The 15,239-nt window shown below is 32.4% G+C and overlaps 1 protein-coding gene and 1 pseudogene across 1 annotated transcript in view; one reads left to right on the forward strand and one right to left on the reverse strand.

The window, feature by feature from the left end:
- Positions 1 to 14,073, forward strand: part of LOC149173553 (alpha-galactosidase mel1-like) — a 29,741-nt gene extending 15,668 nt beyond the window's left edge. The window contains exons 3-13 of the mRNA XM_089426733.1: positions 9,004 to 9,258; positions 9,716 to 9,890; positions 10,100 to 10,161; positions 10,498 to 10,661; positions 11,070 to 11,167; positions 11,294 to 11,352; positions 11,762 to 11,896; positions 12,268 to 12,369; positions 13,224 to 13,299; positions 13,430 to 13,480; positions 13,868 to 14,073. Of these exons, the coding sequence (XP_089282859.1) occupies positions 9,004 to 9,258; positions 9,716 to 9,890; positions 10,100 to 10,161; positions 10,498 to 10,661; positions 11,070 to 11,167; positions 11,294 to 11,352; positions 11,762 to 11,896; positions 12,268 to 12,369; positions 13,224 to 13,299; positions 13,430 to 13,480; positions 13,868 to 14,073 (1,383 nt within the window). The remainder of the gene's footprint in view (positions 1 to 9,003; positions 9,259 to 9,715; positions 9,891 to 10,099; positions 10,162 to 10,497; positions 10,662 to 11,069; positions 11,168 to 11,293; positions 11,353 to 11,761; positions 11,897 to 12,267; positions 12,370 to 13,223; positions 13,300 to 13,429; positions 13,481 to 13,867) is intronic.
- On the reverse strand, positions 5,073 to 6,878 carry LOC149173554 (methionine S-methyltransferase pseudogene; annotated as a pseudogene).
- Positions 14,074 to 15,239: the final 1,166 nt, after the last annotated feature.

The raw sequence follows: 15,239 nt of genomic DNA on the forward strand, positions 1-15,239 counted from the left end.
GTAGGTAGTGCAGGATCTGATGTACTTCCCAACATCTTATCGAAGATTCAACCAATATAAATACTTTTGTAGTACTGCCACCATTTTCTCGAACCCGAAATGCCCAGCGGCCTGACTGTAGTGTGGTTCCCAAATCATCTTGGCACACTCTCTTGAAGGAACACAAAGGTGTCCCAAGTGGCATAATAGGGCATCCTGGAGGTGAAAATCTGGAACTTGTTGACCCTCCAAGAGCGTCTAGTATGTGTGGCTGAATTCTGGGTCATTTTTGTAGAGAAGTGGCCAATCAGAAGTCTTGTGCCCACAAGAGTTGAGCACGGTGGTTAACACCATGATCAGTGGTTGGCTGAGGCAATCTACAAAATTATTGGTGTTGCCCTTCTTATACTTGATATTCAAATGGAACTATTGCAGGTATGTGGACCATTTTTGATGGTGATCAATTTGCAACTTCCCTTGCGTCTGTATGAACTGCAGGGGCCGGTGGTCTGTGTGGATGACCATTTACTTCCCCAAGATGTAATGCTTCCATTGTTGGCAGGCCTACACAATGGAATACATCTCTTTTTCATAAGTGGGATACTTTTGGACTGTGTCTGAAAGTGTCTCATTGTGATATGCCACTGGATGCCCCTGTTGAGTAAGTACTGCCCCAATAGCATAGTTAAAGGCATCTGTCTCGATCTCAAATGGTTGTTGAAAGTTTCATAAAGTGAGCATTGGTGTCGAGCAGAGGCGATGTTTCAACTCTATGAATGCCTTCTGTTGATATTCAGACCAAAATAATTTTGCTTTCGCTCCTCCCTTGGCGACTTGACTTAAGGGCCAAGTGATATGAGAGAATCCCAACACAAACCTGCGGTAGAAATTGGCAAGACCCAAAAAGCTGTGGAACTCTATCAAAGTGGTTGGAGTGGCCAATCCTGGATTACTTGGATCTTTGCTAGATCCACATGCACCTGCCATTCATCAATAATGTATCCCAAATACTGAACCTGGGTCATGCCAAAAGTGCATTTCTCCCAATTGGCACATAGCTTGTGTTGCCGCAGTGTTTGGAGAACCTGTCGGATGTGGTGGAGGTGTTGTTCCCAATTCTGGCTGAAGATCAGGATGTCATCCAAGTATACCACTACAAATGAGTTGGTGAATGGCCGCAAGATGTCATCCATCAGCCTCATGAAGGTTGCAGGAGCATTCGTCAACCCGAAAGGCATAACCAACCATTCAAAATGGCCCTCCCTAGCTTTTCAAAGGCAGTCTTCCACACGTCGGAGGGTTTGAGTGGTACTTGGTGATATCCTAACTTCATGTCGATCTTGCTGAAATAGTTTCCCCCCTTCAGTTGGTCCAGAAGGTCGTCAATCCATGGGATCAGTTACCTATTCTAGACAGTGTTCTTGTTTAGTGCCCATTAGTCAATACAGAGTCTCCAAGTCCCATCCTTCTTCTGTACCAACACGATCGAGCTCACACAGGGAAATGAACTCAGACGTATGTGACCTTTCTGCAACAGCTCACGGATCCGCCTCTTGATTTTGTCGTTCTCTAGAAAGGAGCGCCGATAGGTTGGTCCATTGGGTAGCGACGCACCTGGGGTCAGATCGATGGAGTGCTTGACCTAACAGTGCAGAGGCACCCTTGCGGGGGAGGTGAAGATGTCCTCGTACTCCTCCACGACCTTGTCCATCTGTTGTTGTCGTGCGGAGGGCCCTGTATGGAGGTCTTGGCCACCGTCTTCTTCTTTCCCTAAGGTAGTATCATCAAGAAAACAAATTTCCTGGTTTTGAAAATGAGCTTACTGCATTGTTTTGCAGTAACTAAAGAGATGGTGGTAGGCGGTGCTACCTCCAGTGTCCTGTACAACTTATTTACCAAAGTAACAATAACAGCACGAGGCCTTAACTCATACACATAATGTCACTTCCATAAGTATGGTTGGCCTAATAATACATCACAAAAATCAAGGGGAGCAACGTCACATAATACCTTATTCGTGAAGGGCTTGATGTTGTATGGAAGGTGACACTGCTGACTCACGCGAAGATCTCATTGTTGGTGAAGCCACCCAATGGTGTACAGTTGTGGATGTGCTTTGGTCGGTAAGCCCAGCCACTTCACGACCTCTGCCGAAATGAGGTTCTTTTGGCTCCCGCTGTCGACAATGAACTGTAGCAAGGAACCCTTTACCCACATCTTGGAGTGGAAGAGGTGCTCCTTCTCCTCTAGATCTTCTGGTTCCTCCTTCTGGCTCTTCATGGTGGCAATGGTGGCATTGGGATCTGCATCGATAATCTTCTTCCCTTTGTCATTCCCCTTATCAGGTTCTAACTCAGAGTCGGAACATGCATCTGATTATGAAGCCTTTAGCTCGACCACCAGTGACTGCTTGGCCCGACACTCACTTGTGTTGTGAATGGAGCTCTTATGGAACTCACACCACTTTCCCGTGTCCTTCTTCGGCTTCGCGGTGTTGTTCTTTGCTTGCGTCTTTGGCGGGTTGTCCTTGGCTGCCCCGCCTTGGCTTTGTCCTTTGTTTTTTGGTTTGGGGGTACCTTTCCCTTGCTTCGGATTCGCAGATCCAAAGTCTCGATTATTCTGTTTAAACTTTTGCTCGATTTTGACGACATATCGGTATGCCTTGCTGAGCGAAGAGATGTTCAGGGACTCCATCTCGTCCTAGATGTACTTGTGTAGACAACCACGATACTTGAGAACCAAATGGTTCTTAGAATCCTTGATACCCAACTCCATGCGAAGGGTATGAAAAACATTAGTAAACTCTGGTACATCTTGGTCCCTTCCCTGGCGCAGCGTTGTCCACTTTATGTATTTATCCTCATAGCTCCCAACAGGGTAGTACTGCTCTGTGATGGCATCCCACAACGAGTTCCAAGGGGGTGTGACTGAAAACAGTGAGTTCATACTTTCATCCTTCTGCTCACAGTAGGTTCCCCACTAATATTTGACGTGGTGGGGCTGCTTTGAGAGGTGAAAAAGTGATCTTTTCCTCGTTGGAAAAATCATGAACGGAAAAATATCCTTTTAGCAAATTTAACCATTTGTCTATAATGTCTGCATCTATCTGACCCTCAGATATGGGAATGTCAAAGTTAACTTGTACCTTAAAGGGTGTCATGCTTCTAGACTAGCTGCAGGAAGTAGATGTGTCACCCTTGGGTAGCCGCTGAAGGATCTGGACAAAATTGTCCATCATCGTGTTCCTTTGTTGCTCGCGGGCTTCTTCGAGCAAGATTTTGATAGGATCTCCTGCCCCCTCGTCTTTATTTTCATCCGCCGTGGGAGGCCGTCAAGATTTATGAGGCTGGTCTTGCAAAGGTTCCACCAGTTCAAGCCCTAACTCCTTAGATCCCGACCTCGTTGGGGACATGCAAAGAAAAATAGATAAAGAGAAAACTGCTCTGATACCATTGATCCGGATTTAAAAAAGAACGCAACAAATTATAGATATAACCATTAATACGACGATGCAGTAGAAATAACACTTCATTTCATTCAAATATTGAAATATGCTTACAAACATAATGGAAATAAGACTAGCTCGGGCGATGGTAGCTTATCTTTGAGAAGATATGTGGTGGCTACATGCCTCCGAACTATGTTACAATGAGGCTTAAAGGCCTATTTATTATTAAGAAACAATGGAAAACCCTGAACATCCAAAAACCTAACCCTAGGAGATGAATCGCCAAAAATGTGGGCCCCGTTTGGGTAAATTGGTACATCAACTTCTCGAGGTTGTAACTTTGGCATACGATCTCCGTTTGGCTATCATAATACCTTGTTTCGAAGATAACGAAGAGAAGGCCACAAATAAATAAGTAGGCCAATTTGAGACATTTCTGATCTCTTTGTTTTCCCTAAAAATGTCATTTAGGGCCTCAAAACGGCTCCGGAAGTTCAAGACCCGAAAAACTGCCAAAAAGAGTAAACTGTGCTACAATTAAGGAAACTGAAAAACTGAAAGAGACAATGTTGGGGCAAGTGGCCACCAATATCCACCTGGATCATATTTTCAATTGAAAACACTTCTTTGAAGTCATGGTGGACAAGGAAGGTGCCTTTGGTAGAATTTTGAGGCTCTAAGTTAGCAATGCATTCTATTAAACTTATTTTAGGTAGACAAAGCATTGCCATGTTATGGACGTGGAATAAATCATAAATTAGTTGGAAAATTAAGATAACCAAGGAATTAAGTGTTGATTGATATTAAAAGAGTAACTATGGTGAAATTAGCCTCATGCTTTCAAGAGAAAAAAAATCATGACGTCACTTTTATTTGTTAAAATATGTAGAGCATAATGCATAGGACAAAAAGGTTGATTGATTTTACTCTAGTGCGTATAAACATATTGTTTTATTATTTTCATACCAATTAAAGTAAAACTACATTTTGAAAACATTCATAAATTTGAGAAGTTTCATTCCACTTCAAACTATTTGAAGCAACAAAACTGTAGCTTGTTCACTTTGGATGTAAAATACACAAATGTATTTGTAAGTAATATTTTTATTAATATGATAAAATGTACAAGTGATATTGAATGTTACAATAAGGCCCTGCTTATACACCTAAGCAAGTGTCCTTTCATGATTGGGCATGTCTTTTAGACATGCTTTTTCACTTAACTAATGACTATTTAAGATAATCATTATTTTGATTATTTATTATTTACATTTATTTACATTTATTTTATTTTATATAATTTATATTCGTAACATTGTCCCTTCCTTCAAAAGCTTTGTCCTTAAAGCTTTAATGCTGACAACTTTCTTCACTTTATGTTTGTCATCTCGATATATATGATTCGTCAATCGTCTCAACATGTAGCTTGTCAGTAATATTCCCTTAGATTCTCTTTTTATTAATTTTTAATTAAATAATAATAATAATAATTTATTTATTTAAATAATATATATATATATATTAAATTAATTAATTAAATTGTAACTTTGTAATATATTGACTTTATAATTAAATCGTGCCTCAGGTTACTCAACCGATGCACCTTACAATTTAACAATGTATCGTTGCCTAACGTGATTGGTGTTCACGGTGTTTGACCGATTCGATGATTAAGCATAGAGGGTGGCCCAACGAACCTGAGCAGTGGCAGATATAAGTCACAATGCAAGGTCCACCGTTTTGACACAGAGTTGCATGTTAACAGTGTCACACAAAACCGTTGGCTAGGGTTCGATGACAGACGTGTCAGGGCGGGATATGCATCGGAAGGGTGAGCGTGTGATGGATTCGCAACAAGGGTTTTCATGGGGTGCAGAGCGGACAAACGCAACGGTTGAGTGATGACACAACGTGGGATGGAATATGGAACGGTGGTAGTGAAGAGGGGACGACAGTGGTTGGGGTATGAAAATAGTAAGAAGCAGACAGGGGGAAGCGATGGTCCAGCGGATGGTGGAAGGAACGACGACATTCGTGAGAGTATAATAAAAACAATGTTGAGAATTACGCGTGCACCATATTTCTCACACATAACAAGAATGGAGCATATTTCTTCATTAGTGTAAATCAAACCTGTTGGATTGATCGTAGGACCAGAAATATAAAGCCATGGTCTTTTTACAGATCTGTAGTGTTGTTCAACTATCTTATCAGTTAGTATGAATTTAGTGTTAATACTTTTCAGAATACTAACAATATTTGCTTCTAGGAATTCAACCGCATTAACAATATAATTTCCATTGCAACCAGTAGGAAAGCATAATGTTTCACAAACTAGTACTAACTTGGTGAACAAAGCCAGGGGGCTATCACCAAGGAAAATTTCCTTACATTGCTCTGGTGGAAATCCATATTTGGTTTTAACTAAATCCTTAATACCTAGTCCAAGATCAGTCTCAACATCTGTAATATTCTGTCTTGAAAAACTTTCAAATACTACTTCTTTCACAGAAGAGGGAATTGTAAGAGCACTTTGATCTAGGTCCATATGAATTACATCCACGTCCTTCAAGTCAAGGTTTGAAATTTCTTCTTTATTGAGAACCCTAATAGCAGAATCTGCTACCCCAATCATGTTAGCTAACTTTTCCTCTGTACATAACCTCTTTGCAGTTTGATGGCGGTTTGGAAGCTGAAAAGTTAGAAGCTCATGGAAAAGACAACCATAATAATACTGGCTAAATAGAGCAGTTCGACTCTGTAACAACTCCATAGTCTTTGCTAAGGCAGTAAGGACCTCTTCACTTTCAAAGATTATGAAGGCAACCTCTAGGTCTGAGTAGACTTGATTCTTGACGAGCCCACAAAAAATTGTTGCATGTGAGGGTAGTCTATTTGTTGCCAGATATTTCAGTATCCCATTTTTACCAGGTAAACTAGACAATTCAAGATGATTGGACATATCAAGGAAAAGGCGACAACCGATTTTTTGGGTTTCATCAAGAATTTGTTCAAAAGATGTGGAAGTTTTTGCCTCAAAATCTACTATACCTGTTACTACAATCTGTGGCTTCAACTTCCTTATCAATTCAATCATCATATCAGATCGATGCAGTGCTTCTATTACAATCACCACTTCAGAAGAACACTCTACATTTACTTGTTTCTCAATTGCCAAAGAAGTAAGCCACCTCTTGGGCAAGTTTCTTGTAAGATTTTCATCGACCAATGCAAGTTTTGGTGAAAACAATCGCAAAGCATTTTCAATTTCCACAGACCTTGATGGAAATATGACGATGTTCTTCCTCAGCTGCATAACAATGTTGATGAGGTTACAAACATTGTTCTTGCTAGGATGACCTTGGATGCTATCAAATATTTCAGCCACGAGAATCTTATTTTTTATGGCCTGATAAAATTCTTGTTGACGAAAAGTTAAAGTCCAGCTCATAATTACTTCCTTTTTATTATGATATTGTTCATCTTCTTGTTTCTCAAGGTAGTCCTCATCTACATCATATTCATTTGGATCATTATCTTGATATATATCATTCTCATCCACATCAAGACCAACTTCATCTGCATCCTAATCTTGATCTATATCAGCTTCATCATAATCATCATCTTGATCTAGATCATCCTCATCCACATCAAGATCAACTTGATCTGGATCATCATCTTGATCATTTTCTACAACATCTCCATCTTCAACATTATAATCATCTATTGCTTCATCTTCTTCACCATCTTGATTGATATCATTTTCATATTCATCATTATCTATTACATCTTCATTTTCATTATCATCATTTTGATCAAAATCTTCTTCTCCTACTTCACCTTGTTTCGTTTCTTCACCATCGCTATCATCTTCCTTATTATGGATTTCTGCATAACTTTTCTTTAGACATGTTGTAACTTCTGCACATGATTTTTCTAATCGTTGAAATGCTTCTTGAATTTTACTAAACTGCTCAATGAATTCAAGGTGAAAACTTAACGACATATTGTGTGGTGGATAACATTCAAATACTTGCATGGATCTGAGACCACTGAAGCAACATCACTGTAGCTTGTTGATTTAAATGTAAAATACACAAATGTATTTGTAAGTAATATTTTTATTAATATGATAAAATGTACAAATGATATTGAATATTACAATGAGGCCCTGCTTATATACCTTGGCAGATGTCCTTTCATGATTGAGCATGTCTTTTAGACATGCTTTTTCACTTAACTAATGACTATTTAAGATAATCATTATTTTGATTATTTATTATTTACATTTATTTTATTTTATATAATTTATATTCGTAACAGTATTCAACTTATGCATTTAGATATAGTCTTTATTGATGTTAAAATACTAAAAATGTTGCTCCAAAATGATCTTTGATCTATATATTGGTACTAATAAATAACCAAAGGATTATTTTTCCCTCTCCTAAATTTTTTTGTCTTTTTTTTTAAATTAAAATATTGAAATTGGTCATACAGTGATATGTGGTTTAACGGTAAGTTTTGTTGTAACATAAAACCAACAAAACCACAATTCAAACCCCATTGAATATATGGTTTGCTATGATCTCAGCTCAAGGAGTAGATTCTTCTTATATGCGAGCCTCAACTCTTACTAAATTATAAGATCAAGTATATCTGACTGGCAGATTATATATATATATATATAATTCATCCATATATTTGAAGTATTAGCCAATTTTTTTTTATTAATCTAAATCATAAATCTTTTATTTTCCTTAAATAAAATATTAGATAAAATATTTTGACTAATGAAACATCCCCACTTTATACCTATCTTAATATACTTATTATTAAAGCATCCCCACTTTATTCATATTTTAATATACCTATTAAAAAGAAACCGCAAGGACATACCCAACGCTCAAAGAAAGCATCTCAAAAAAGGAATAACTAGATAATAGCAAATCTTGTACATTTTACATAAGTGGGATTTTACATTGATAATAGTCTAGAAAATAGGGCTTCAAGCAGAAAAAAAGTAATAGTTTAATTCTTTTTCAAAATAATAACGAAAATACAAATATATACCATCAATGAATTTAGCATCGGAATATTTAAATCTCATTGTTTAATAGTGTGAGGGGTATTGATACTTCGAGGTCTATGAGCAATTTTTTCTCCTATTTTTATGTTAAATAAATTTGAAGCAAATAAAATTGGAGGTTTAAAAAGAAATAATGATAGTTTTTTGTTTTTTAATATTATAATGATAATTTTTTTTCATAAAAAATGTTAGGTTTTTTTTAAAGTTATTTGTTTGAGTTGAATGAAAAGGTTATTTAAATTTGAAATGTTATTTAAATTTGAAGTATTTTTTTAATAATAAAAAATGTAATTTTAAAAGTTGATATAATGTTATTTTTTAAAGTTAAATTTTAATTTTTATAATCATGTTGTTATTCCATTTATATATTATGGATGCATTATTTTGTGTTTTATAATATTAAAATATTTTGAATGCATTATTTTGTGTTTTATAATATTAAAATATTTTGAATGAATGAGATAGAAATTAACAAATACTATTGCAGTATGTTGTGGTTGATTATTTGTGGTATAGGAAACTAGAAGATGGGTCATCTCAAAGTTCGCCAGGATTTGATAACATAGATGAATGGGGAAGACTCATCCCAGATCCTAACAGATGGCCGTCTTCACAAGGAGGCAAAGGATTTAAGGAGGTTGCAGATATTGTGCATAATATTAGTCTCAAGTTTGGCATTCATGTCATGGCCGGTATTAGTACTCAAGCAGTTAATGCTAATACTCCAATCATGGGATCCAATGTATGATATATATATTTTTTTCTATTATTTCTCATTATGGGAAAGACTTTCAATGTCTCTTGTTATCTTTTTTAGGCAAGGATAGTTTGTCATGTATTACACATTGAAATCAATTATATATCCAATTGCAAATTTGGAAGTTAGCTTTGAAGTGCAAATTTATATGTTTATGTAATATCATCCTCCTCCTTTTTAATATTAACATTGTTTAGAAATGAATGCATTCTCTATGTGCCTTTTAGAGATGCACCCTATGTAATTTGTGAGCTTTCTTAGTAAAAGATAACACATACAATATCCTTTAAAATAACACATATAATATCCATTAATGACACTTTCATTCTAGGCAAATATGGCTCCTTTCGTTTTGTTTTGTTTTTTCCACTACTTATTACATTATGTGATTGTGACTTCACCTTAATAATATAGTAACAATGAATTTCTTTTCATTTTGTAGGGTGCCCCTTATGAAGAAAATGGGAAGACTTGGTATGCTAAAGACATTGGTCTAACTAGTCAAACTTGCTCTTGGATGCCTGCATGTTTCATGAGTGTTCAAACTAACCTAGGAGCCGGGAGGGCTTTTCTCAAATCATTATATACACAATATGCTGAATGGGGAGTTGATTTTGGTATGTGGTCTTATTTCTTGCTCTCACTTAATTAGCATTCACATACATGAAAGCTATAAAGGTCCTTAACCACAAGACTAAATCAAGGTCTAAAAATAAATGGATTTTTATTTTGGAATACCCATGAATCTCCATCCTTGCAAGTTATGTTTGGATTAGTTTGGCAAATTTTTAAAATAACCTTTTTTGGTTATTATGGTTTGGTGCAGTGAAGCATGATTGCGTCTTTGGGGCCGATTTGAACGTAGAAGAGATCAAAACAGTATCCCAGGTATTATGCAAAATTTATTCAAAAATACTTTAATATTTTTTTTTAAGACTAAAAATAAATTTAAATATTGGATAAAGGACAAAGTTCACAATTAATTGATCCATGTTAAACTCATATAAAACATGTTTAAGCAATAATGTCATATTATCATGTACAAAATAACATCTATATTTATAATGGTAACATTAACTCATCTTATATTTTAGATAATCTTTAAGATGCATTATTATTCAATTTCTTTTTCCATTTTTCATCTTAAAATAGATAATGATTTAGCATGCCATTTTCTTTATTGTATATATGATGAAATAAAAACAAGATATTGTTGGCTTACAGATCTTACAAGAGCTTGATCATCCTATTGTTTACTCTCTCTCGCCCGGAAAGGATGCGACACCACAAATGGCCAGGCAAATAAATTCTTTTGTGAATATGTATCGAATAACAAATGATGATTGGGATAATTGGGGCGATGTCGAGTTCCACTTCAATGTGTCAAGGTGAAGGCACACTACAATTTTGTGATTATTTATTCATATTATCTAATCCTAGATAAGTTAAGAAATAAATTAATGTGTTAATTTATTATTTCTTAAGAAAAAATTAAGATGGACAATGCTAATTTATTTTTCCTTTTAGGTTATTTTTTAATTTACTATATCATATATCATATGTTAGAGGTCATCTTTTCCCATCTTTTATTCATTAGTATCAACCACCGAGGATCACATGCGCCATATCTCCTCCAAATAAGGATATAGAGTGCACATCACTTTTCTTTGAATAATAAAGTGTCTAATATTGTAATTGAAATGTTGATATCTCCTCCAAATAAGGATATAGAGTGCACATCACTTCTCTTTGGATTATAAAGTGTCTAATATTGTAATTGAAATGTTGATATGTAGAGACTTTGCCAAATCTAATTTGATAGGAACAGATGGTTTAAGAGGGAAGTCTTGGCCAGATTCAGACATGCTTCCAATTGGATATTTAACTGATCCTGGTAACTATTTTGTCACTTTAAAAGATCATTATATAAGATCATTAAAATCTATCTAGTGTAACATAGTTGTTTTTATTAATTAAAGTTAAATTAGTCACATTTAAAATTAGCGTCATATTTTACTAGGTGTAAAGGAAGGTCCACATCGTTTCAGCAATCTTTCTTTGGATGAACAAAAAACCCAGGTTAGTATTATTTTGGAAAATTAAAGTATATTTTGTTAAAAGTTATTATACTTAATTCTAAAAAAGATTATTTTTTTCATAAATACAAGTCCATATATTCCACAAAAAAAATATACATATTCTATCGATCATATCAAAGTTCATCATGTTAGATATTGAATTTAAATGAAGAAGATCACAATCTTTCCTCTCAACCTTCCCTAATAACCCCAATTAACATCATTCTTTTTATTTTTATTTTTAAATATTTCTAGTATATACCTTTTTATCTTTATATTTATCTCTTTTTGTTATTCGATATTTTTTATTTTTATTATTTTTTTTTAAATAATTTTAAATAACTCATTATTTTTATAAACCTTCTTTCTTATATAGATCTATTCTAACCATTCATCACTATGTTTTTCAGTTAACTTTATGGGGGATTACAAAGTCCCCGTTAATGTTTGGAGGAGACTTAATAACACTGCGAGATGACATCGTGGCTCTCATCACAAATCCCACATTACTAAATATGAATATTAATAGTAATAATAACCAAGAGGTAGATTTGAAGATTTTATTATTGGTTATAATATTTCATTACTAAATATGAATATTAATAGTAATAATAACCAAGAGGTAGATTTGAAGATTTTATTATTGGTTATAATATTTTTTTTGTAGGGCATGCAAAAGAATTGGGGTATTTTTAATGTTTTGCTTTTTATTATAAGTTTTTAATTTCCACATTATTAAATATTAATATTAATACTACTATTAACCCAGAGGGATATTTGAAGATTTTACTATGGGTTAGAGGTATATTTGAAGATTTTATTATTGGTTATATTTTTTTTTGTAGGGCATGGAAAAGAATTGGGGTATTTTTAATGCTTTGCATTGTTATTCTAATTTTTGAATTTCATTTCTCAGGTGCTTGTTATCAATACCGATGAACAACAAGCTTATCCTGGCTCAAATTCAATTAAGAGTTTTAAAAATGAGACAAAAATGGATTCCAAGCTTATTTTAAGAGTATCTAGTTGTAAGGAAAATACAAAGAATTGGAGATTTGATTTTAATAAAGAAAAATGGAATCAATTATGTTGGAAAGGACAATTTGGCAGAGACAATGATGCATCCCATGCATGTTTTTATCATGTTTCAACAATGTAAGTATTTTTTATTTATTTTTAATAATGTAAGCATTTTTTTTAAATATATATCAAAAACAAAAAGAATATAGGAGAAAAAGGAAGAATGTTTTAAGAACATGAGAATTTTGTGATATGTTATTTTGGAGTTTTATTTCAAATTTTAAATGTTGGTTTGAAAAATTGACCAAAATTCAATAATGTGATTAATTTTAATGAGAATTTTTTTATTAATTTTAATTTATAATTGGTTTAAATAATTTTTTTTATTGAATAATGCAGTGATCAAAATAATATCAAAATGAAATATCAAGAAGAATATCAAATTTTAGCATCTTCAACGAAAAAATTGTGCCTAGATTCTTCAGCCAACCAATTATTTTCTTCAGAAAAGGTCCAAAGCCATTACTTTTCTCCTTGTAGGGAACATGCAAGTCAGGTAATAATTTTCTCTAGTAATTGGGAAATTTTGCAATTTGTGATAGATTTTATTGGGAATTTTGTGATTTGTGATAGAATTTTTGGGAATTTTGTAATTTGTGATAGATTTTTTAAGGAGTTAATATAAATAGTAAATATTATTGTTCAAAAATAAGAGTTTTTCACTCTTAAAATAAATTGCGAATTACTAATTTATTTAATATTTTTTTCCCTCATCATAATTTACCTCATTTAACATTTTGATTTTATTTAAAGTTTGAAATTTTGTTTTGTTGAATTGAATTTCTGGTACAGAAATGGAGATTGAGAACAGATGGTTCACTCTATAATGATTATACCCACCTCTGTGCACGTTTGGCACAAGTCAAAGGTAGATTCTCTAGGGCACAGAACCAATTTTTTAATCATAAAATTAAAGATATATATTTTATATTAAAAATATTATTTTGTATTAGTTTACAAAATAAATTTTTAAGTTATGCTTTTCTAAATATATGCAGATACAGCTGGAGCTAATGAGGTGCGTGTGTGGGGAGCGAATGGACCAGAAGGTATGTAATATTTATGAAAATAAACAAGTGCATGTTTTTTTTATATATATATTTTGTGTTTATGTGAATATTTATATTTTTTTCGTATTTATATAAGTGTAATTTATTTGATAGATATTTTTTGAAATATTTTTATATTTATTTTTAAATATAATTTAATTGAAATTTAATAGATATTTATTGGAATTACAAATTTGAATTGTGAATTTTTCTTCATAAATTTTTATAATGCTAAATATTTATATATAAACTTAGTTTTAAAACCACACAAATAAAAATTTAATTAAAAACTCCCCTATAATAATATATAATAATTGAAATATAATAATTTAACTATACAATTTAATATATACCATATAGAGTAATGTGACATATGTAAATGTGCAGGTGAAAATTACTTTGGACTTTTCAACTTGACACCTCACTCAACAACGGTATCGATTAAATTGAAGGAATTGATGAATACGACAACTGGATCAAATTGCACGTTAACTGAAATTTGGAGTGGTGATAGCCTAGAAGAGCACCAAGGGGTAACAACCCTAACAATACAGAGTCATGGTGTTGCTTTCATTTCACAGAAATGTCACTAAATCAATAATTTCTTATCCTAGGTCAATGAATTTTCATCCTTTTGTAGCTTTGATTTTGTATGGACACAACACAATTATAATAATTTTTTTTTCAAGATTTCATAAGATTTTATATATAGAATTTCTGTTGATCTTAATAATTTATTATCTTTATTATTATTTATGTCCTTCTAAGCGGCTCTTTTTTTATCATCATTCATAAATTTTGATGATGGATCCCAGTTGGGATTTGAAACGTTTGGCATAAAAATGTTCATACTATGGATTCTCCCCTAACTGATTCAAAAAAAAATTGTTATATAATTTTTGATTTTTAAGAAAGCTATTAATATAATAATTTATAAATGATATATTATTTATTTAATTTTTGATAAAAAATAATTATATTATTATATATTATTTTGGGTTAAAAGTGTTTTAATATAATATGGTACAAATGTTGTAATGTAATGTAATGTCATGTTTAATAAATATTTTAATTTGGTCAAAATAAAATAAAAATATTATTTATTTATTTATTAATTTTTATAAATTATTATTGGTTATTTTTGAGCTCTAAGTTTATAAAAACACATGGTATTTATGTGGAATATAACCTATTTAAAAAGGGATATTATACTAACCTAGTTCCATCTTAACTATAGATCTACTAAGTGCGTAAAGAGATTAAATCTCTTGAGATACAAACTTTATAATTAATTCGAAATTAAAATAAATCTAAACTAATTTAGTAAATTTATAAAAAAAAATAACTATATTATATATTATAAAATATAATTTAATTAATGTATATAAAATAATAAATATATTGTATAATTTTAAAATAATAAAAGATGATATATTTTATTATGATTTATAAAGAAATGTGAGATTATTTTCTATACAATTTTTATCAATCTATTTATTAAATTTTAATTTTATTTTTTCTTACACTACTATACCAAAATTTGTCTTACTTTCCAATGCACTAAAATTTGATTAATTTGATGTATTTTAAGTTGTCTTACTTTTCACTATACCAAAATTTGATATATTTTAGGTTTTCTTATTTTTCATTGTAACAAAATTTAATAAATTAAAATTAAAAATCTTATTAAAAGAATTGCAAATGTAAAATTCTACATTAAAAAAATAATAAATAATTTTGAGTTTTTTAATTAAAAATT

The sequence above is a fragment of the Pinus tabuliformis genome, chromosome 4_2 (assembly GCF_031772625.1).
Source record: "Pinus tabuliformis cultivar Carrire ecotype Pingquan chromosome 4_2, CPIR1, whole genome shotgun sequence".
NCBI lineage: Eukaryota > Viridiplantae > Streptophyta > Pinopsida > Pinales > Pinaceae > Pinus > Pinus tabuliformis.